The sequence below is a fragment of the Maniola hyperantus genome, chromosome 14 (assembly GCF_902806685.2).
Source record: "Maniola hyperantus chromosome 14, iAphHyp1.2, whole genome shotgun sequence".
In the NCBI taxonomy this organism is placed as follows: Eukaryota; Metazoa; Arthropoda; class Insecta; order Lepidoptera; family Nymphalidae; genus Maniola; species Maniola hyperantus.
The window spans coordinates 5,448,201-5,472,174 of record NC_048549.1 but is presented as its reverse complement, the minus strand read 5'-3'; the positions used below and the strand labels follow the sequence as shown (position 1 = coordinate 5,472,174).

Below are 23,974 nucleotides of genomic sequence, written 5' to 3'. Positions count from 1 at the left end.
CATTTGATAGACGGGTAGAAGAAAATAAAGATTTATGGTGGCCAACAGTCGCGAAACCCGACAGTGCAATACTCGGCGTCGTTTAGATGAAGTTCAGAAATAGACCCCCGGAAGCGTCCGAACGACCCGTTTGGTATTTGTTCAACGTTGACCTAAAACAGAACTCGCTTTGCTCGTTTGTTATTCGCGCGTGTCCCGCCCAGCCGACTAGCGATCCATGTGACTTTCTTGCTTCTTCAATTTCACCATTTCATTATTATCGCCGTTCTTCTTCATCGCATATTTTCCGTTAGTTAACCATTAACACAAGGTCTACCCATACATCGTAACCTAGATTTTATACTACCGAAATTTGCTCTCAATTGAGGTTAAAACCTAGTAAAAACTATTATTAAAGATTCATCTAATTAGTTACTTAGTGGCAGTCACTATACTCACTTGTTTCTTTAAAATACCATCATCATCAGTGAATATGTATGATGAACCGACTGTTTAACTTATTAAATTAGTTATTTGGCCTAGAACAAATACAACTAGGCCACACCCACTACACTCCCTATTTTCGAACAAATTATATGAACGCCTATAAATTGTGACAAAGATGCAGCGCGATATTAATATCACAGTCATGCATTTAGACTACCTATCACTAAAGAATTTTCGAGTGCCCCGGCTTTGTTACTATACTAAATACCACTTTTCATGGATATAACTAAAAAAATTACGGATTTTCATATAAATTTCCATCCCCTTTTTAACTAGGGTGAAATTTCCAAAAATGCTTTCTTAGTGAGTATCATAAAAGAATCCAAGTGTGACAAGTTCCTTATCCCAGTGATTTAGGCTGTACGTTGTAAGACAAGTATTTTTATATAATATGCTTATTGAAGGGCATAATATAATGAAATGGGCCAAAAAATGGTTTTCATGTTTTTAACCGACTTCAAAAAAAGGAGGAGGTTCTCAATTCGTCGGAATCTTTTTTTTTTTTTTTTTTTTTTTTTTTTTTTTTTTTTTTTTGTATGTTCCCCGATTACTCAAAAACGCCTGGACCGATTTTGAAAATTCTTTTTTTGTTTGAAAGGGTATACTTCAAAGTTGGTCCCATTTCAATTTGGTGAAGATCTGATGAACATCTTCGAAGATAGATACTGGAACTCCTCAACGGATAAGAGTAAATTGCTCGCGATCAGTGTAATAGCTTAGTAAACAGTAGATTTTTAACCAGTCATAGCATAATTCCATGGGGCCACTAAAAATTGTGAAATAAAAATTTTTTACAAAAAAAATAAAAACCGACTTCGTTACATAAACACTAAAAATTGAAAAATAATTTAATTTATTACCGAATATATTATGTATACAAGAGTTAATATAGTTCCATAATAATATTTTTTGGGGTCGGTGCCAATGAGGTGCCATTGTGGAGTCCCATAAAATTATGAAGTCTAGACGATTCGCGCAGCTAAAGCTAATTGGCACCGGCACCAAAAAGTATTATTATGGAACTATATTAACTCTTGTATACATAATATATTCGGTAATAAATTAAATTATTTTTCAATTTTTTGTGTTTATGTAACGAAGTCGGTTTTTATTTTTTTTGTAAAAATTTTTGACAATACAAAATATGTAGTCGTATCGTGCGGCACTATGCCAAAGCGTGGAGAACTGTGCAACACGTAGAACATGACGGATGAATGGAAGGTATCACGTGCGGACAGCCCACTACCAGCTTGGTAGAACAGCGACAGTCATGTTATTGTAAACTAGCTGATGCCCGCGACTTTGTCCGCGTGGAATTAGGTTTTTAAAAATCCCGTGGGAACTCTTTGATATAAAAAGTAGCCTGTCACTCCAAAAAATCACGTCAATCCGTTGCACCGTTGCGACGTGATTGAAGGACAAACCAACAAACAAACACACTTTCGCAATTATAATGAGGGTACTGATTAGTAATAATTAGAAAAATTCAGCTGCCCACTATCTAACCGTGGAATGAAGTTAATAATATAGTGATCTCTCTACCTAATCCCATACAAAAACAGAGAGAGCGCTATACTAACTTCATTCCGCGGATAAGTTAGTAAGTCTAGCGCTCTCTCTGTTACGTACCCATGCAAACGATAGAGCCAAATAGAGAGAACGCTATATTAACTTTATTCTGCTGATGGGGTATCTTAGACTCTATATATAAAAACCGGCCAAGTGCGAGTCAGGCTCGTGCAACGAGGGTTCCGTACTACAGTCGTATTTTTTCGACATTATGCACGATAATTCAAAAACTATGATGCATAAAAATAAATAAAAATCTGTTTTAGAATGCACATATACTTAAACGCCTTTCATATGATACCCCACTTGATATAGTTATCTTACTTCGAAAATTGAAAATACTAATTATTAGTTTATGACCACAATTTAATATTTCTTGTGTGATGTAACGGTGAAGGAAAACATCGTGAGGAATCCTGCATGCCTGAGAGGTCTCTATAATGTTCTCAAAGTGTGTGAAGTCTTCCAATCCGCACATGGCTAGCGTGGTAGACTATGACCAAAATCCTTCTCTCTCTGAGAAGAGATCCGTGCTCTGATGATGAAATTTTTACAGGAGGAGCAAAAACGAGCTAAAGGAGGGACTTTACCCGCACCGTTATGATCGAAACCACGAACTTTGGACTTAATTTTAAAATTTAAAATATTTTAGAAAATGACATCAAGTTTGTTTTCAGCTATCGAAATCATGAACTTTGGATTCAATTTCAGTCCAGTTTTAGGCCGTTTTGCTTGGAAATGAGTTCAAATTCAGCAAGCCAAAAACTTATGAATTCTACTACTATGAACTACTGAATCAAAAAAAAAAAAGTATTTTGATTAGAAGACGTGTTACACACATTGCACCCTTTTGTACGCTTTAATTGAAATTTGATTTAAGTACCATGACTATACTTTTACAAACACTTGATCATGTTATTAAAACAGGTAGGTATAATTATTAATAATAATCAATCTGTTATACTTACCTCTTACAATTGTATGATATATTTAAAATAGTTTTCTGCATTATGTAGATAATAATGTACATTACTTCACCATTGCCCGTTATAAAAGGCGCCAAGATAATGGACCGATGACGTACATTATGCAATTATGCTACCTTTCGCGTGCCCAAGTATTTATGTTTCTTATTACTCGACTTGTATGTTGATAATTTATTATTTAAACCGGATCAATGTGAATATTTTCGTTCTTTAAGGTAAATCGTTGCCTAAGGACTTGATACAAGCCGTATTAAAGATTTTATAATATAGCTATAGTACGCAACAGGTCGAGATGGCAATCGGGGTATGAGGCGGGGGACGCCCCGCACACCCGCACGCCATCCGCGTTCGCCTGCACCGGGTTAGCGCGGGTGCTGTGCGGGTGTGCGGGGCGTTCCCACCCCGCTTGCTATCTCGACCTGTCGCGTACTGTACCTGAGTACTATTGACCCGCGCCGCGACTTCCCACGGGTAATTTGAGATGAACTATTCTATTGCACCTTGTTAACTTAACCATTTACGAAGGGCACGCCACGAAAGCTCTTAGATGGAACGATATCTTGCGACTTATTTCACAATTATCATCATACCAGTATTTACCTTCTTTTCGCAAAATTTTAATAAATTATAGCCTATAACCTTGTTAAATAAATAATTTGTCTTTCTATTGATGAAACCTTTTTGAAAATGCGTACAGTAGTTTCTGAGATTAGTCCGAACAAACATGAACGCAGTGTGGTGCGGCCAGAGGACTTATTTAGCGAAGTTCTAAAGACAAACCAAGAGCGGTCAATTGCAATCGATATAATATTGATTTATAAAAAATTAATGATATTTGGAGTTCCTTGTTAAGGAAACAAATCCTTATTAAGGTCTATTAGTCCTTAAAGCGTTTTTAAAATATACTAAGTAAGTCTTAAGTGTTGTTTTTATTTTTATTTTCTGTATCCAAGACTAAAGTCAAAAACTATAACGGAAGACTCGATGCTTATCACTAATCGTGGAAAACTGTGGTGGACTAATAATTGTAGTCTCAAATACCCCTATAATCCGAAAACATTATTTTGTCAAGACATTCTTTCATATGATAATTTGGCAATTTGTTCTTTCAGACATCTTAGATGTTGCCAGGAAATGTGTTTTATTGTCATGATTTTACTTGTGTTGGAGAGAGAATGTTATTTACAAATTCTGTAACAATATTGTGTGTTGCTAAGTTCCTCCGGTTGCCAATCGGCAATTTGGTTAAGCCCTGATCGCCTTGGTGCTACGACAGGAAGGTCAACGTATCGTTTCAATCTGAGAAAGTGTACTGTTACGATTACAAAGTATATGCAACGCAGATATACCCACATAAATTGTATAGCTTTGGTTTCTCGGGATTTTTCTTTCACCACGAAATTGGATTGCAAATGGGAAATTCATCATGGGTACCACCGCGTCATTGGAACCGTGCAGGTTATGCATATCATCAGAAATGGTTTGAATGAAAAAATATGATGCGCGCCAGAAAGCATTCGGCCATTCTGCTCATGCATTTTGTACTAGAGACTGCCAGAAGTTAGCTGGGTCTGATAATATTATGCGGCTGGCCTAAAAACTCCACTGTGTCCTAACTCTCAACTCTCAAAGTGTTTCGACTAACGAGACATCCTAATCCGGTACCTACCATTTCTTCGATTCCTAAAATATACTCGCAAAAGATTTCCTTTGAGACTGTATGCCTTTAATTATATTCTGTAGATTTTTTGTTTGTTTATTTGATCCACTTTCATGGCCTCAATTTCTTAACCGATCTTTACGATTTAATATGAAAAATGCATAAAAGGCTGAGTTGGAAATGCCTTTAATAAAACTCAACTACTTTCTTATAAAACGATCACCTCTTGTTGTCAAAATGGCATTCAGTAAAGTCTTAGTTTTATTCCTGTGTTGGTATAAACTAGCTTGGTATTAAATTAACTTATTTAGTTCTTGGTCTTTTGGATTGGGCTTTCTCTTCTAAGGATTAAGATATCCAATTCCAAAATAAATGTAATAAGATTTTTCGATTATGATCGCATTCTCCTAATTTATATGGGTGATGCACTTTATAAAACCTTTTATACCGTTCGGTAAATTTTTATTGCCAATACAAGATGATCAAACGTTGATCGTAATTCGTAATCATTAATCATAACAAAATAAGTACATTTTTATGAACAAGGTTGAGAAGCGTTTGTTATAGTTACAGTTTTATTATAATATTATAATAAAACTAGTAACCGGAGGAGTTCTGACTTCTAATTAAAATTTACAAAATTTAATCGAAGGAAGCTTTAAATTATTTTCAATATACCATAAAATAGAGCCCAAAACAGTTTTTTTAACAAAGATAAACTGGCTTACCTACTGGGCATATCGAAGTACAGCAAACTGCTGAAACTAAAATAGACTTGAGATTTTGCTTCTTGATAGGTAGGTAGGTACTGTAGATTCTCACTAAGAAAAGATTTATAAAAAGTTAACCCGAGCGAACCTACAAAAATATTTTTATTAAGATCAAATTCTTTAAAAAATAATTTTTAATCCTACTATTTTCTTGCGGTGCTTAAACTCTTAATATGTTAACCTGTTTGATCAGAAAATGACCAGAGTAAAAATTTTATAAAAGCGAAAGTAAATTTAGTAATGTGGGCGAACCATGTCGTTATTCTGAAAATATTATAGAATTAGATAATATTATGAGGTGTCGCTAAGCTATTTCTGATTTTCACCCACTGTTACACAATTTCTTTTTAGATGGACGCAATCTAGCTATTTTTTTGCGAGATATTAACATTGTTGGCATACAAAATCGAATTAAATTGTATAAAAAACTTACGTCGCAAGCGATTTATACGTCTTACGCTTATAATAGATTCATATGTTAACGTCTGCCGATTACAAAGAGGCAATTAAATTAAAAGTAGATAGAAATGAATGAACTGAGAGCATATTTATAACCTTAATTGAATTGGCAGTCTGGTGGGTTGGCACTCTAAAGAGCCCTATAAGAAGAACAATACAAACTTTAATTGACACCAGTGTCCCGGTACATAATATTATGATAGCACGACTGTATGATATGAGTTACTACAATATCTTTTAATTAAAACTATCCATAAACAATTATTGCACTAGATACCCATGGTCATTTTTGGGACTCCGAGGGGTGCCAACGGGACCCTGTTAATAAGCCTCGTCCGTTTGTCTGTCTGTCAGCTCAGAAAATTTTCTCATATAACTAAACTAGCTGATGCTCGCGACTTCGTCCGCGTGGACTATACAAATTACTTACCACCTTAGGGGTTATATTTTCAAAAATCCTTCCTTAGCGGATGTCTACGTCATAATAGCTATCTGCATGCCAAATTTCAGCCCGTTCCGTCCAGTAGTTTGAGCTATGCGTTGATAGATCAGTCAGTCAGTCAGCTTTTAGTTATATTATGTCGTTTGTGTTCGCGCCTGACTGACTGATCTATCAACGCACAGCTCAAACTAATTCGGGCTGAAAGTTGTAACGTAGGCATCCGCTAAGAAAGGGGTTTTGAAAATTCAACTGCTAAGGGGGTGAAATAGGGGTTTGAAATATGTGTAGTCCACGCGGACGAAGTAGAAGCTAGTAGTAGCTTGCTATATATATATAAGGAAAAGCTATAAATATATAAATATATATATCCATACTTAATATTATAAATGCGAAAGTGTGTCTGTCTGTCTGGCTGCTAGCCTTTCACGGCCCATCCGTTCAACCGATTGTGACGAAATTTGGTACAGCGATAGCTTGCATCCCGGGGAAGAACAGACTACTTTTTATCCCGGAAAATCAAAGAGTTCCCACGGGATTTTCAAAAACCTAAATCCACGCGGACGAAGTCGCGGGCATCATCTAGTATATACATATATAAGTTGAGATACAAAGCCTAAGTCACGATGAAAGTTCGCTTAATACGAAAAAATACTTGCCGAGAACAAGACGGTATCTTACATTGCCATTTTAGCTACGTAATATTATAAATTGATGGTCGCCTTAGGCAAGTATGTGCAACTACCATTTTATCATTTTCAATGGCTGCTGACTAAAAATGTTTTTCCACTGGCTAAAATCGCAACGAGACTTGATTTAGATACAGGGATGAGCTCAAAAAAAGGCATGTTTTGTTTAGATATGAATATGATTGTAACTCAAAATCGTTAAAAAGTGAGTTACGATGTTTTTCCTTGCAGGTGTCGATTTGTATCACGAGCTATAAATCGTATTGTGTGATAAATTAGAAAAATATGTTGGAGCTTTTTCTTTGTTTATAATCTGTTGTTATGTTTCCATTTACGTGGGCGCCCGTGCCGTGGGTTACGTAACGAGCGAGCTATCACATTGTATGTACATTTATTGCGAATGCTAGAAGTGGAGTAATTCTGTGTGTTTTTACAGCTGCACTACGGTATAGGCAAATCTGGGTATAGCTCTAACTGCTCCGACGATAAACAGACTGCTGTAGCCTGTTGCCGACTCGCTGAAAACATCCTTTTACGTCATCATTCCGTTATGGTTCCTGCCGCGAAATATACTATGGACTATCTTAGAAGACAATGCGCTGATATTATGCTATACCCCGTCTTGTATACAAATACCTCGATGTTATGGGCCATGAAATTTTCAATATCGCATTAACGTAAGCTCACTGGAAATTACCTATATTTCGCTTACGTCATTATTTACGTTGTACATTATTAAAATATAATGTGAAGTATCATCATCATCATGATCAACCCATCGCCGGCTCACTACAGAGCACGGGTCTCCTCTCAAAGTGAGAAGGTTTAGGCCATAGTTTACCACACTGGCCAAGAGCGGATTTGCAGACTTCACACACCTTAGAAAACATTATGGAGAATTCCCAGGTATGCAGGTTACTTCGCGATGGTTTCCTTCACCGTTCAATCAAGTGATATTTAATTACTTAAAACGCAAATAACTCCGAAAAGTTAGAGGTACCCGGGATCGAACCCCCGACCTTAGGAGGCGGACATCCTAACCTATCACACACACTATCACAGTATGTGAAGTACACTCAATCATTTACCTACCTAATAGGTATGTAATATTTAATGTCACAAAAGGACCCTTGCAGAGCTCCACCCTGAGCTAATCTATCCAAATGCACGCTGCGAATTTGTGTATTTCTAGTTTATATTGTCATCAGTCGGCAACCGCTGATGAAATATGCGCTACACGTTTACCGGTGCCGGCGATTCATTCATCGACTTACAAAGTCAATTGAGTTCCGAATTTAGCCTAGCGCAGAAAGCCAAATCTATACGTGTTGTGCAACCGGCAGCCGAACTGCTCATACCATACCGAATGTCGATATATGCAATATAGGTGATTTATCACTCTTCAAGATGCATCTCCTCCCGATGTCTACATTCCTACACTAAATAATCGTCAAGTTGTTTACCCGTTTGTATGGAATGTAGGTCATTTAAAATTTAAAATTAATCACAAATTATTTCAAGAGCTCTTATGATTTAGTTTCGTAGTAAGGATTTTGTTTTTGCTTATTTAGAGCGACAAGTGTACGGACGGGCGAATCGCGGAACGGGGTCAGGCACACATTTTCGTGATGTGTCCCACAAATCATATTTAGCCTAGCCTGTAGAATAAATGAGACTATTGTTGTTTGTCTTGGAAAAGTTTTCTTAATGAAAGTATTTTTTTTCTGTAGGTACAATTAACAACTGCCAACCATCATTTCCTTCCCGGAAATGCTAAACTGATTGAGATATTAACGAAACACTTCTTGTTCACGATTCCAACGAAAATGTAAACAATTAATTGTAATTACAATTATTATGAAATAAGTAACTAAGTATTGCAATAAACTGGTTATTGTGGTCAATAATTTTTTCAACATCTGTCTCTAGCTCTCTTGTAGAATATATCTATACAATGTATTATAATTATAATTTATAAGCCTCAATAACTCAACAGTTAAAGGTGCGGACTGAAATCCGAAAGGTCGCCGGTTCAGACACCATCCGTTGTACTATTGTCGTACCTACTCCTAGCACAAGCTTCACGCTTAATTGGAGGGGAAAGGGGATGTTAGTCAAGGGCCATACTATGGCTGATATTCTAAAAAAAGTGATTTCGGTTACCCTACCCTAATAAGGGTAGAAACGCAAGAGCGGATTTAAACGCGGTAAAACGCCTCCATTCATCATACTGCAATGTGCTTATAACATGCGTTTCTAATTAATTATATTTAGTTAATAATTTTTCCATAGATATCGTCGCAGTCCAAAACAGTAATGGAACATTTCAAAATAATAATGCTGTTTTGACTAATCGAGGATCAAAGTTTTGGGAATTTTTAGAATGTTAGTTTAGTTGGCATAAAGTTCATAATGAGTACTTTTATTTAGTAAAATCAATTATGTATCCTGAGGTAATGTGCAGGTTTATGTCAGTTTATTTTCATGTTACTAAGATTTAGGTATTATTATTTATTAGTAATCCATAAAATGGTTAAATGTTCCATTGGTAAAATTTTCCATTAAAATTGAGTGAAAAAGAACAAGAAAAAGTAGAGAGCATATGATTATTATTTACAGGACGAAGGCTTTTCCTTGCGATTAAAGCTAAAACTTAACTTATGCTCTTAGTTTTTCTGAAAGATAATTCAATTTCCTACCATTTTGCATATTTAACTTAAAATACCTTATTGTGGAATATGCTCTGTTATCACTGTGGTATCATTTGGTTTAAAAATAATTACCTCCACTAAGCAAGAAACAACAACAACAAAAATAATTACCTAAATGGAAACTCGATCTCACTTGTATCGATTACTAAAAACTATTTTTTTCCCCATCTTTATTTGATTGAATTTGATTAACATTTTTGTTAGTCTAGTTTATTAGAACAAGTATCAAAAGTTTGATTCGTGAACATAAAACTATTTTTTTCCGCATCTTTATTTGATTGAATTTGATTAACATTTTTGTTAGTCTAGTTTATTAGAACAAGTATAAAAAGTTTGATTCGTGAACATAGGCCTCAAGTCAGGGTCTGAAACTATATGGGAGCTCGCCATTCTCCTTTAGGCGGCTATTTGACCGCCCGCCCGTGCGTTTCGATCCTTAATTACTAATATCGATAGCACAAAGTCTAGGTCAGTTACACCATAACTTCGTTAGAGCGACTTCCGCGAAGTAAAGGTTTGTTAGAAGGTTGTAGGGGTGACGTCACGTGTGCACGCGGCACTGGCCACGTGGGTGCCACCTGCCCGCCCACGACCACGCTAGGTTTTTTATTCCTTCAAATTTACATATCCCACTCACCTAGTCACCTAGACTCACGTCATTTTGTGATAAGGGAGTTGTTTAAGTTCCGTTTCATTTGCATATAATTAATAGTGTGTACGCGACAGCTCGACATGGGGAGGGACTGCTCCACACACCCGCACAGCCCGAAGAAAATATGAAAAAATTAGACTTTATACTTTGACGTAAGGTTTTCTACTTATTAGGTACCTGTTATCTCCCAAAGCCACCGTGATCCAAACTTCATAGTCGCTAATCGTTCTTCCCTGTTTTAGGGACAATACGCAGAGAAACTTTCAGCTTCTATAAAATAACGAAGGTCTGGCACGCGCTGCCTCTCTCTCTTTTATGTTAACTGTTAGAATTTGTTAGTTATTTTACCGTAGGTTACCTACTATGTACTTCATTTTCTTTAAATTTTTGTATGAATCATTTCATTTGCGATTAAAACTTTTGCTATCGTATATTTTAACTAAATATTTAGATGACTAGGTCTGCTATTGCGTAAACATTGTTTACATCTACGAGAGTGTTGAAAAAGTTTAACGAGTTTAAATTGAGATAGAGGTAAGCATACGCATGATGGTCGGGTCGGGGCGAACCGTCTTTTGACGATGACATTTTGATTGACAGGCTTCACGGTGTACGGGTGAGTTTTTTTTACCATACTTTCGTAATTTTCCTCTCGATTTTCTTTCGGGTAGCAAGAAATATCACTGTTTGTAAATTAATAATAATTTGGTAAATGAATCAATGAAATAATGAACACACTTTTATCGAACAATACAGAAATAGGAAGGAAATGTTTTTATTGGTAGTTTTGAAACTGATTAAAATAACTAGAGAAATCTACCAATCCCGGACACGCTGCACCTTTAACTTTTCGGAGTTATTTGCGTTTTAAACAATTAAATATCACTGGCTTTAACTGTAAAGTATCGTGAGAAAGCGTGCATTCCTGATAATTCTTCATAGACAATGACATTCTAATAAGTAGTTAAGTCAACCCCAATTCGTACTTGGCCAGCGTGGTAGACTATGGCCTGAGCCCTTCTTATTTTCAGAGAACTGTACACGGCACTGTAGTGGTCTGAGATGATGATTAAAACAGCTAAAAGTAAAGTTTTTCTGTCCCGTTCATACTCCTGAAATTGCTGACTTCTCATCTTCTGTTAACTATATGATCAAGTCGCGAAGTTGCTTGTAAGTACTATACCGGCTAGAAATGCTTCTATGTTCAAACAAGGTTGGCTATTAATATTATAAACTATGTACCTACGTAATAGTGGGTGATTGTAACCTATAAATCATAACATAATCATCTAATTCATACAGAAAGGTAATGAACTTTGGACTGAATTCTAAAAGGCAAATTCCTGGCGAGTAAAGGAAATGAAAATTAACTGCATAAATGCCGAATAGGTATATTAATTTTATTTAAAGACTAGCTTATGCTCGCGACTTCGTCCGCGTGGACTACACAAATTTCAAACCCCTATATTACCCAATCAGGGGTTGAATTTTCGAAAATCCTTTCTTAGCGGATGGAAGAAATAACACTTTTTAATTTTTTTTAATTTTCATGGCGGCCATTTTGTAATTTTTAGTATTTTTTATTATAGCGGCAAAAGAAATACACATTCCGTGAAAATGTCATGTTCGTCCGACCGTCCGTCCGTCTGTCCGGCCGTCCGTTTGTCTGTCAGTGGACTGTATCTCGTGAACCCTAATAGGTAGAGACATGAAATTTTCATAGAATGTGTAATTTTATTGCCGCTATAGCAGCAAACAATTACTATGGCACTTATCCTGCGGATTATTTTAAAAACATCTACGTTTCGTTGGCTATCCATTGGTACAAAAAGATTACAAAAAAAACATAAAATCAAGAAAAAATTACACAACAAAGAGACCAGGTAGAAAATTTTAACAAATGCTATTGCCAAAGAATTAAATCAGAATCAATGTAAAAACGAGTTTAATGCAAAAATCGTTAAAGATTATTTTTCAATGGGGTCAAAAGGTAAAATAAAATCAGTCAAGTGCGAGTTGGGCTCGCACACTAAGGGTTCCGTACCAGCGTACAAGAAATAACACTTTTTATTTATTTTTTATTTTAATTTACTTACACAACATTACTTAATATACACATAACCCAATACCCCTACACATTTACACTTACACACACACACACACACACACACACACACACACACACACACACACACACACACACACACACATAGTTTTCCTTTGCAACAATCTAGGTTCATACGTTTATTTAAATGTAAAACGTTATAGATCAACAACTTTCTGCAAAAAATGTATTTATTTATTACTTTTTAGATAACCGAGGGAGAGGGCTGGCTATCCTTAACACAGATCTAAAAATCTAGCTATCATCACGTAATCAGTTCTTGATCTTGTAACATTCATAATATTAAGCACTAATTGTTCAAGATCAAACCCATGTATGTGTGTAGGTAACTATATGATTGAAAAATAAACGTTTTATTTATTTATTTATTTATTTATTTAATTAGCATCATCATACCACTCCTTGTTCTTATCCCATGTTCTTGTTAGATATAAGCGACTCTAAAACTTAAACATATACATTTTAAGTATATGCACGACGACAACTCATCTCTTTAAGAGATTTATACCAGAAACCCGATATTTAAAAACCCCAGCCAAGTGCGAGTCACTTCCGTACTACAGTCGTATTTTTTCGACATTTTGCACAAACTACGAAGTATAAAAATAAATAAAAATCTGTTTTAGAATGCACAAATGAAGAGCTTTCATATGATACCCCACTGGATATAGTTATCTTACTTCGAAAATTGAAAATACTAATTATTAGTTAATGACCTCAATTTAATTATTTTTGTGTGATGGAACCACAAATTCACGGTTTTTAGATTTTTCCCCGAATGTCTGCTATAAGACCTAACTACCTGCCATATTTCATGATTCTAGGTCAACGGGAAGTAGGTACCCTGTAGGTTTCTTGACAGACAGACAGACAACAAAGTGATCCTGTAAGGGTTCCGTTTTTCCTTTTGAGGTACGGAACCCTAAAAAAGATCTATCATTTAGCTATTATTTAGTCCATAAAGAAAAGGCATTTTTTAAAATCCTGAAACTTCATTAAAACTGTATGGACTTTAATAGTCTGAATTTTTTAAAAATTAATATACCTGTTTACCTGATATCTCATCTCATCCAAAATGACCACTGTAACGATAACGTCATTTAATGGCAACAGGCGGTAAGTAAGATGGCCAAAGCATTCCTAATAGGCATAAGAATAGCAAAATTTTATTAGTTAAATAAATATTATGCAAATTATGATATGTAACAATAATGCTGTATAACGATTAGAACAACTGGCGCAAAATAGTTTTGGCATCGTTAAAAGCTATGCTTTTAAGTAGGTAAGTGAATCGAAGGCCACTCCGTAGATGTGGATTTATTTAATGCTATTCTAGAAACGGACTGACTGACCACTGAAGAATGTGCTAACGTCGTATTTTAAAATAGAAGGTGATGAGCGATGTGAAAAAAGAGATATCCTCGGCACACAGGAGGTATGTTTTTTTTAAATAGAGATCATCCATACTAATATTATAAAATTGCGAAAGTGTGTCTGTGTGTCTGTCTTTCTGTCTGCTAGCTTTTCACGACCCATCGCTTAACCGATTTTGACGAAATTTGGTACAGAGATAGCTTGCATCCCAGGAAAGGACATAGGCTATTTTTATCCCGGAATCTCGGACTTTTTTATTTTTTGTCAACATACAGAAAAAAAATATATAATCACCCACGGGATTTTTAAAAAGCTGAATCCATTCAGCAAATAAATTAAATTGCGTAATTGTATAGCCAACTAGAGGTATCATTTACTGTAGAGCTATCATTGTATATTGTAGCTTAATTTCCTCAGCAAATTGCCTAATATTCGTAATTGTTATAGCCACTTACAGATTAATAATGTCCATAACTCGTTTAGTATAGTGATAAGATAAATTTTATCCACTCAAAGTAGGGGAGAGTGGGTTAATTGGCGCCATCTAAGGAAAGTTTTAAATAAAATACTAGTTTACGTTATAATCTTTTTTTTAGATACTAAACAATACTTTAGTTCTCTGGCTTTCTGAAATTGCAAACAAAAAAATTAAAAATGGACTTTTAATTAGTGAATACTCTTTTTTTCCGGAATAAAATGAAGCCTATTATGTCCTTCCCCGAAATGTTAACTATCTCTGTACCAAATTTCGTCAAAACGGATGGGCCGTAAAAAGTTAGCAGTCAGACAGACTGACAGACACACTTTCGCATTTATAATTTTAAGTATGGATAAGCTTTTTCCTTGTGCATTTACTTCCGCAGAAGTAAGTAAGATTCTATCAACGATTTTACAGATTGAACTTGAGAAATGCTGAAATGACTTCCATTTCATTGTAGGAACAAAATTGGCACTATTACTGTGCTGTGAATAAAGCCAGAATGAAGCATAAAACCAAACGGGCGAAAATGAAACAACAAGTGACAAATCCGTGCCACGTAATGCTGCTAAATAAGAATTTAACACGCTATACTGAGAAATTAACATTCTAAACTGTTTTTTTTTGTAAAATTTGCTCATCAAACTTTTGTGAGAAAGTGTAGGAAAATAATGCCCTTTTCACATTTTATCCAATGCAATCAGTTCAACGTCGTACCCTAGAATCGATTGATTCTAGGGTGATGACCCTACATCAATGATTCTATGGTAAGCGAATTTCTGCACTGAAATTGACGCCAGAGACATGTCTCATGAGACATTTCATGCAGAACTTCGTGCTGTGCAGTCGTCATTTTTAGGCTGTTGCTAGACTGGATTACTCATTCGATTCTACACACAGTAAATTACAAAAATGTGAAATTGAATCCGTTCCAATATAATTTCAGTAGCCATCAAATAACCCTAATGGATCGCTACTATACTGTACTATACTGGAATTTTAGGTTAATACTTAATATGCATTATTATCTTAACTAGGTGACCCGCCCCGACTTCGCTCGGGTGAATTTTGTGAAATCTTTCCTTAGTGGGATTCTACATCCATACTAATCTATACTGATATTATAAATGCGAAAGTTTGTCTGTCTGCCTGTCTGTCTGCCTGCTAACTTTTCACGGCTCAACCGTTTAACCGATTTTGATAAAATTTACAAAGTTAGCTTACATCCCGGGGAAGGACATGGGTTTCTTTTTATCCCGGCAAATCAAGGAGTTCCCACGGGATTAAAAAAAACTTAAATCCACACGGACGAAGTCGCGGGCACCATCTAGTTTTACATAAAGGACTCCCGGTATTATCACTAACATCACGTTGGATTATAATATAACACCTCATTGTATGAGTTTTTTTTTGCCACAATTTCAGTATTAATTGGTTGGCCTGAAGTACATCTGCCATCGTAATTTGCACCAACTTTGAGTGAGTCAGACGCCGTACGCACGTGCCCGTTTGTTTACAAAATTGGATTCTGTAACATTTTAAGAAGTGTAACACATGATTTATGTGTTACCGCTCTTGCGTAACGACTGTCAAGGACACGTTACATCCATTCAGTCATGGAAAGGGTTTGTAAAAAAAAGATAACTACCAAATCTAGTAGATTTGGTAGCTATCTCCTAGACATTTTTTAGATTTAATCTACCAAATATCTGTTGCGCAAGCGTGATGTTTATCTATAATCTAAAGCTAAGAGATTCAATCAAATTCCCGAATAATTTTTAGTTTTAATTTTTAGGTTTGCCAAATGGGCAGTGTGTCCACTAGCAGTAAGATTGTAGGAGTCAGCTGTGATCTTATTTTGAACTAGTGACCGCTCGCGGCTTCGCTCGGAGAAAATATATCTTTTTATTTTCTACCTTAATTTTTTTGTAATATTTAGCCTTATTCTTTATCTTCTACACTATAAACCTCCTAAGAACCTCTGTGCAAAATTTCAGATTTCTAGGCCCTAGGGCTGGGCATCGATGAGTTAGTCAGTGAGACTAGTTAGACTTTTCTTATATGTTTAGAAGATATCAGTTTCTAATCTGTCTTCTTATTTGGGGTCTATCTGGCTGTGCCTTCCGGACCGAGGTTGCCATTCCAGCACCTTGGGCCCCCAACCACCCCAAAGTCTATCGGTTTTTCGAACTACGTGCCCTGCCCATTACCACACTATTATTGATACGACCAGACAAGTTATGCAAACGTATAAATTGTCAGTCTTACAAAATAAACTTCATCGTCTTCATTATGGTACGGTCAGAGCAGCTGTTTACACAGACTTTACTTTTACAACACATAACTCACGTGAGAGAACATACGTTGTATTTATTTGTAACCGTACAATAGGTATATGTTCGTCTCTACTGCCAGTCGGAAACATTAATGAATACCCACGATTTTATTACATATCCCTTAACGTAAAGTAGTGTAAATGATTGCTTTGGTTCTTATTTATTTTATTATCAGTCTTCGGGTATATAATATTATGTAATCTGTGATTTTGATTAAATCTGAACAGGAAATATTTTTAGACTTTTTAGCATTCCGCGGTACGCGGTACGCGCATTGGTACGCGGTAGAGACTAGCGAAGCTATTAACACTTTAGCACAGAATATACAGGGTTACAGGAAAAGAGGACACGATCCCGTTAAGGGGTTATAGTACAGGACATTAGCTATCAAACAACCCCTAAAGTGCTTATGCGAAAGTGTTATCGTTTTCGAGTTATTCATTTTTTTATTTTTTCTTGGTAAAACGGTGTTTGCCACTTTAAAAATTAATAAAAAAAAGGAACAATGTATTTCAGCAGATTTTTTTTTATTTCTTGCTAGTACATATCCTTGTTAATAATAAACAGTTATAAAACTAAAAAAAACTTCAAGCATTTTAAAATTACAGCCCAAAAACTGTACAAGTTTTCGATTTTTAAATTTAATTCTTTGAATAACTTCCAAATTTTCTGTTGTGAAAAATGTTTTTAAAATAATCCGCAGGATAAGTGCCATAGTAATTTTTACAGAAAATTTGGAAGTTATTCAAAGAATTAAATTTAAAAATCGAAAACTTGTACAGTTTTTGGGCTGTAATTTTAAAATGCTTGAAGTTTTTTTTAGTTTTATAACTGTTTATTATTAACAAGGATATGTACTAGCAAGAAATAAAAAAAAATCTGCTGAAATACATTGTTCCTTTTTTTATTAATTTTTTAAAGTGGCAAACACCCTTTTACCAAGAAAAAAATAAAAAAATTAATAACTCGAAAACGATACACTTTCGCATAAGCACTTTAGGGGTCGATTGATAGCTAATGTCCTGTACTATAACCCCTTAACGGGATCGTGTCCTCTTTTCCTGTAACCCTGTATAATAGTACTAACTTTAGTGCCTGTAGCTCCCATGACACACTTTTGACTTCTTTGGGAGTGGTCAAATTTTTTGTGACAAATATTTTTTGCAAATAAAATCTTTTCTTATTATTATTTATTTGACGTAAAGGCATTGGATGTTTTGCCACCGCATCAGAAAAGCATCGGCTTAAAGGTAGCGATTTTTGAAATGGCTCCATGAAGATTTAATATCTATATCTATAGACGAAGAACTTTTATTTATTTATTTATTTATTGACACTTTATTGCACACAACACAAAGTAAACATTGAAAAAACACAATACAGGATCTTATTCTAATAGATGTAGCATGCAAAGGCGGCCTTATCGCTAAAGCGATCTCTTCCAGGCAACCTTTGACGAAAGGAATCACGAAAGCACGGGTTGGTGCGGCAGCCGAAAATGGCCCTACTTTATGAAGATGTGTTGTGTTCACACTGTAGGAGATGTGTTACTGTAGCCTGTAACCGTAGCTCTCGCCTCAGTAGTGTTAAGACTTTCAGTTGACATGTCGAAATAGCAATCGGGGTATAAGACGGGTGAACTCCCCGCACACCCGCGCTCGCCTGCACCGGGTTAGCGCGGGGGCTGTACGATTACATTAGAATGTGAATGGCTTTTTCAGCACACATCGACCGTATGGGACCCTACATAGAAATGCGGATGACATCAGTATTGTAGAAGTCATTAGAATTATCAAAACTCAAAACAGCGTTGTAACGGCTGTTGCGAAAGTGTGGAGTGCCACACTTTCGTCTCGCTTTATACCTAGTGTGCGATCAGCTTTTATATACGAGTTTGGCTGTCAACTTGGTGGCTAGTAATTATATTCAAAATAGCTATTTAAATATCTGGCTGCAAAAAATGGCGCCCAGTCAGTCAGTGTGACAGTGAATCATTACAATTGCAATGTTGCATTTCAATTTTCTTGCCAAAATATGAGCAAACCTGTTTTTAAAACCCAACTCAAGTAACACACAAACACCCACCGTTGCTATGCAGCTGTTAATGTACCTACCTACTATACTGTTATAACGTTTTAGGTTATACATGTACTAAAATTCTACACATTGCTTCAACACGTTGAATTATAATCTGTACGGACGTTCCGAAAGTGTTAGCATTCCTCTAGATCATCTCAAATAGTTATATTGTGGTTACAACTTAGATACACGTAGCATTTTGTACTTTCGATAAGTAACTACAAAAGCAAGGAGTAAGATATTACTATTAAGACCCCCTGCTATACCAGCTAGTACCTAATTCACATCTCTGTCTTGGGAGAGAATTTACAGCTCTGTCAGCCTTATGCCCCTGATACTACTTTTGGACATCTTCTAGAACTTAATGAGGCTGTTTGTAACTAATTACTTATCTGTAATTTGAATTGCTTCAGTGTGTCGTATGAACATTAATGAGATTAGGGACCTTCGCTCGTTTCTATGATTCCCAGTATATCAAACCGCTTCACTGGACAGCCTCACCCAGCCACACCTATCTTTATCTATCGAAAATAACGTAACTTCCTACAATGATGGTTTGAATACTCGTTGTTGGTAAAACTGTCGAAAATGTTGGAATCAAAATTATATATTACCTATTCCAGCTATTGTTAATCTTATTCTGTGTAATACAGGAAGGATAAATTCCACCAAAATTGCTAAACCAATTTGTTGACAAAACTGCAGTAAAATATGGTATAGGTACTCGTATAATATGACGTCCTTTACATGGTAACTAAATATCACTTCAAGATACAAGTAGACTATATATCTGTCTCCGGCTTGCAAGCTATCTTTACCACCAAATTTCGTCAAAATGGATTAAATGGATGGGCCGTGAAAAGGTAGCAGACAGACAGACACACTTTTGCATTTATACTTAAGATATTTGAGCATTTGTGTTCTCCATTGCAGAGAGTCGTTCGTCGTGTGGCGGAGGCGGTGGGTCGGAGGAGGAAGGGCGCGCGTCGTGGCGCGTGACGCTGGACCACGACCTGGTTGAGACCCTCAGCGCGATATACCCCGAGTGGTTCAAGCAGCCGCGCCGCGACCGCAGCCGCGCGGCCTCGCCCGCGCAGTCGCCCGTCCGCTCGCTCGCCTCGCCGCTGACGCCCGACACACCGACAGACGACAACTTCAGGTATTATAAACTTGTTGTGTAAATGTCGTGGCCAGATCGTAGAACTGATCATACCATAAAATAGTAGACTATTTCATGAAATATTACACTGTTTGTTGACCATTTATCGTGATAGATACTAATTAATGCCCGCGACTTCGCCCGCGTGGATTTAGTTTTTAACATTCCGCGGGAACTCTTTGATATTCCACGATTTTAAATGATAATTGCCTGTGTCACTCTCCATGTCCATGCAAAAAATCAAGTTGATCAGTAACTCTGTTGCAGCGTGGTTGAGGGACAAACCAACAAGCAAACACATTTTCGCATTTATAATATTGGTAAGGATGGCTTGACAAAATCTATCAATACAAACCGCCCGGTGATATGGTCACTAAACGCATGGCTATTTCATGCTAATATGACTAAGGAAACGCACGGCCAAATAATAATATAGTCAAGCATAAATAATTACCTTCATCTTCATAATATTTTTTCATGCTGGTAAATTAGTAAATTATTTTAATCAGTCCTAATTACTTGGATTTAAAGAAATCTACCCTGTCTCGCACCTGCATATGAGTAGATTCTGTACCCGCACAGGATTGCTTTGTATTATTGTCGTCTCTGTCGACAGACTGTATGTGCTATATGTAATTGTGTATTAACTTTGGTTTACAGTTCAGGAGCCGAGGAGATGGCCGGCCGTCAAGCGAGCTGTAGCAGCGCGAGCGAGCCGCCGAGCTCGCCGCCGCGCGTCTCGCCCCCCAAGGTGGTCGTCGACGACAGCCCGCTGCAGCCCGCAATGGGCAAGCATAAGGAATGTAAGTTGCACCTCATTTCTTTTTTTTATTAGTACTATAAACAAAAATCGGTTCTATAAGAGATCTGTACCAGTGATCCTTGGCAGTGGGAGAGGTTGTAAAGGAAGAAGAGTAGATATCTTATATTTAGATCTATCTTATCTTAGAGGCATTATGACAAAAAACAGAAAGATAATATCAGAGTAAAATAAATTGGAGTTTGCTATCAAATGGAAGGTCTTATTGTGTGGATTCCGAAAAATGCGTCATACAATTTATATAAATACTAGCTTATTCCCGCGTGGACTACACAAATTTCAAAGCCCTATTTTACGCCCGAGGAGTTTGAAATTTCAAAAATCCTTTCTTAGCGGGTGTCTACGTCATAGCTATCTGCATGCCCAACCCGATCCGTCTAGTAGTTTGAGCTGTGCGTTGATAGATCAGTCAGTCAGTTAATCAGCTTTTCCTTTTATTTACATACATAGAAATATTAATAAATATTAATAGTTTGACTCGATGGTGGACCACCTACACCAAACAGAGGAAAGTATACGTCATGATCACTTCTCATATCGTGAAACAGTACCTATCATACGAGTACATATTCACATGTTTTTTCGAATTTCTGCTTATCGCAATCTTATAACAATGGTTATAACAGAATACGGCATTTTGCTTGTTTATCATCACGTCGTACTGTCAGGTCGCCTATGCTACGCACATCAAAATGCGGCGCGCAATGCTCACATCCGGCCATACATGCGTCTCCGCCCGTCTGCGCGTACGTCGCCAATAAACAACCCGCCTCTCACTGTATCATGATACAAAATTGTAAAATCCACACTACTATATCATTATAAATACGAAAGTGTGTCTGTCTGTCTGTATGCTATCTTTTCACGGCCCATCCGTTTAATCAATTTAGACGAAATTTGGTACAGAAATAGCTTGCGTCCTGAGGACGGACAGGAGGTTTAATCCCGAAAAATCAAAGAGCTCGGGATTGTTAAAAATCCTAAATCCACATTGATAAAGGTCACAACTGTAAAACTGGGTCGCATGTATCATCTATTTGGTAGAAAATTGCTTGCATCTTACAGACAGATATAGGTTACTTTTTATCCCAGAAAACTAAAAACACCCATAATTTTAAAATATCCGCGCGGATATAGTTGCGGGCATCATCTATTTGATCCAGAGATAGCTTGCAACCTGGAGTTCATAAACTACTTTTTATTCCGGGCCAGCTAAGAGTTTCCACGGGATTTTAAAAAGCCTGAATCCACGCGGACGAATCCGCGGGTAATGTCTAGTAAACAATATAATCGACTGGCTAGAATTGTAAGTACTTAAAATCCGACGGCAGTCTCTGTTTTTAGGGGTGCGTACCTCAACATGAAAAACGGAACCCTTATAGGATCACTTTGTTGTCTGTCTGCCTGTCAGTCAAGAAACCTACAGGGTACTTCCCGTTGACCTAGAATCATGAAATTTGGCAGGTAGGTAGATCTTATATCTTATATACATTGGGGAAAAATCTGAAAACCGTGAATTTAGGGGTTTTTTTTTGGTCATGAACTAATAATTATTATTTTCAATTTTCTAAGTAAGATAACTACATTTATCAAGTGGGGTATCATATGAAAGGTCTTCACCTGTGCATTCTAAAACAGGTTTTTATTTATTTTTATGTATCATAGTTTTTGAATTATCCTGCAAAATGTCAAAAAATACGACTGTAGTACGGAACCCTCATTGCGCGAGCCTGACTCGCCCTTGGCCGGTTTTTATCTAGTGCTTTGGTATACTAAGTGTGGTGTAAAATGTACACTTCATAAAGTCTTTAAATAAATAAATAAAAATTCACCTACGCAAGGTATAACGTCAGCGACAGTTTTTACGAAAGACGATAAAAATGTTTGTAAAATTTGTAAACGTACGGGAATACAGATATTATAGTCACCAGGCGAAATCGTTAAATTTTAGATTTTTTGTGACTCGCGTCACTAAGATTAGAGCAGTTATTTAGTTCTTGCAAAGACCGGTCTATTAGTTCAGATTTTATCAACTGCATCATCGTCATAAATCCAAAGAGCACTATTGAGCTCATATATGATCAGAATATATATCACTATATATATATATATGATCAGAATGAGAAGAGTTTAGCCATAGTCTACCATACTGGCCATGTGCGGATTGGTAGATTTTACACACCTTTGAGAACATTTGGTATATGAGAATTCTAAGGCATGCAAGTTTCCCCACGATGTTTTCCTTCACCGTTAAAAGCAAGTGATACTTAATTGATTAGAACGCAAATAACTCCGAAAAGTGAAGAGCGCGTTCCCGAGATCGAACCCCGGCCCTCCCTAATAGAAGACTAAAATCTTTACCGCTTTTCAACTGCATCATGTATAGGTAAAGGGAAGAAATAAAGCTGAAATCGCCCAGTAACCCACAATATTCGGCCCAGTGGTAGTGAATGTTTGGTCTGTAATCCGGTCGCGGCATAACACTAGTTTCCTTGTGCAGTGTTTATTTATGTTGGCGCCGCGCCAGCGTTGTCCGCTCGTCGCTGCCGCTCGCTGATCGTCTATACGGCTAACGAGAATATAGTTCTGTATTCGCCTACGCCCATCTACTGTCTATCGATACTATCGCATCGTACTGTGTATCGATCGACGTATCGATCACGTCGACATCTAAATTACTCTGCATGCTACGTCGAAATTCGTCACCTGGCGTCATAACACCGTTTTCTTTATATGTTTAATCGATTCATATTGTTGTATCAAAAGGCATGGGGCATTCAATAGCATATGATCGTTTTCGGTTTCAACATGTGTGTTGTATGTGAATTACATTATCGGACGCGGAAAATTATTTAAATATTTATTATTGCATTATTAATACTATACAATAATAATAATGAATTGACTAATAATATTGAATAATAATATTATTTGTGATGTTTAATGTCATTCGTTGTTTGCTCCACAGCATTGAAGGTGAAGCTCATGATGCGACGCCCGATCAACCAGTTGGTGGCGCAGGGAATCATGCCACGTAAGTATTCATGAACATTCTCGGCTAGCAGTAAACAAAAATAGCTGTTTAGAGGATATAAGCAGAACAATTACTAATCAACTAATCATGTAAATGACGAAACGTTGGTGAGGCGCCCAACGCCTGCGCAGCTTAGCGTCGTATGCGT

General features: G+C 36.6%; 1 protein-coding gene across 2 annotated transcripts in view; it reads left to right on the top strand.

Moving 5' to 3' along the window:
* Positions 1–23,974, top strand: part of Mrtf (Myocardin-related transcription factor) — a 60,063-nt gene that overhangs the window by 31,586 nt on the left and 4,503 nt on the right. For both annotated transcript variants that reach the window (XM_069503044.1, XM_034975252.2), the window contains exons 2-4: positions 19,747–19,972; positions 20,633–20,775; positions 23,761–23,826. In XM_069503044.1, the coding sequence (XP_069359145.1) occupies positions 20,649–20,775; positions 23,761–23,826 (193 nt within the window). In that variant the 5' untranslated portion in view covers positions 19,747–19,972; positions 20,633–20,648. The remainder of the gene's footprint in view (positions 1–19,746; positions 19,973–20,632; positions 20,776–23,760; positions 23,827–23,974) is intronic.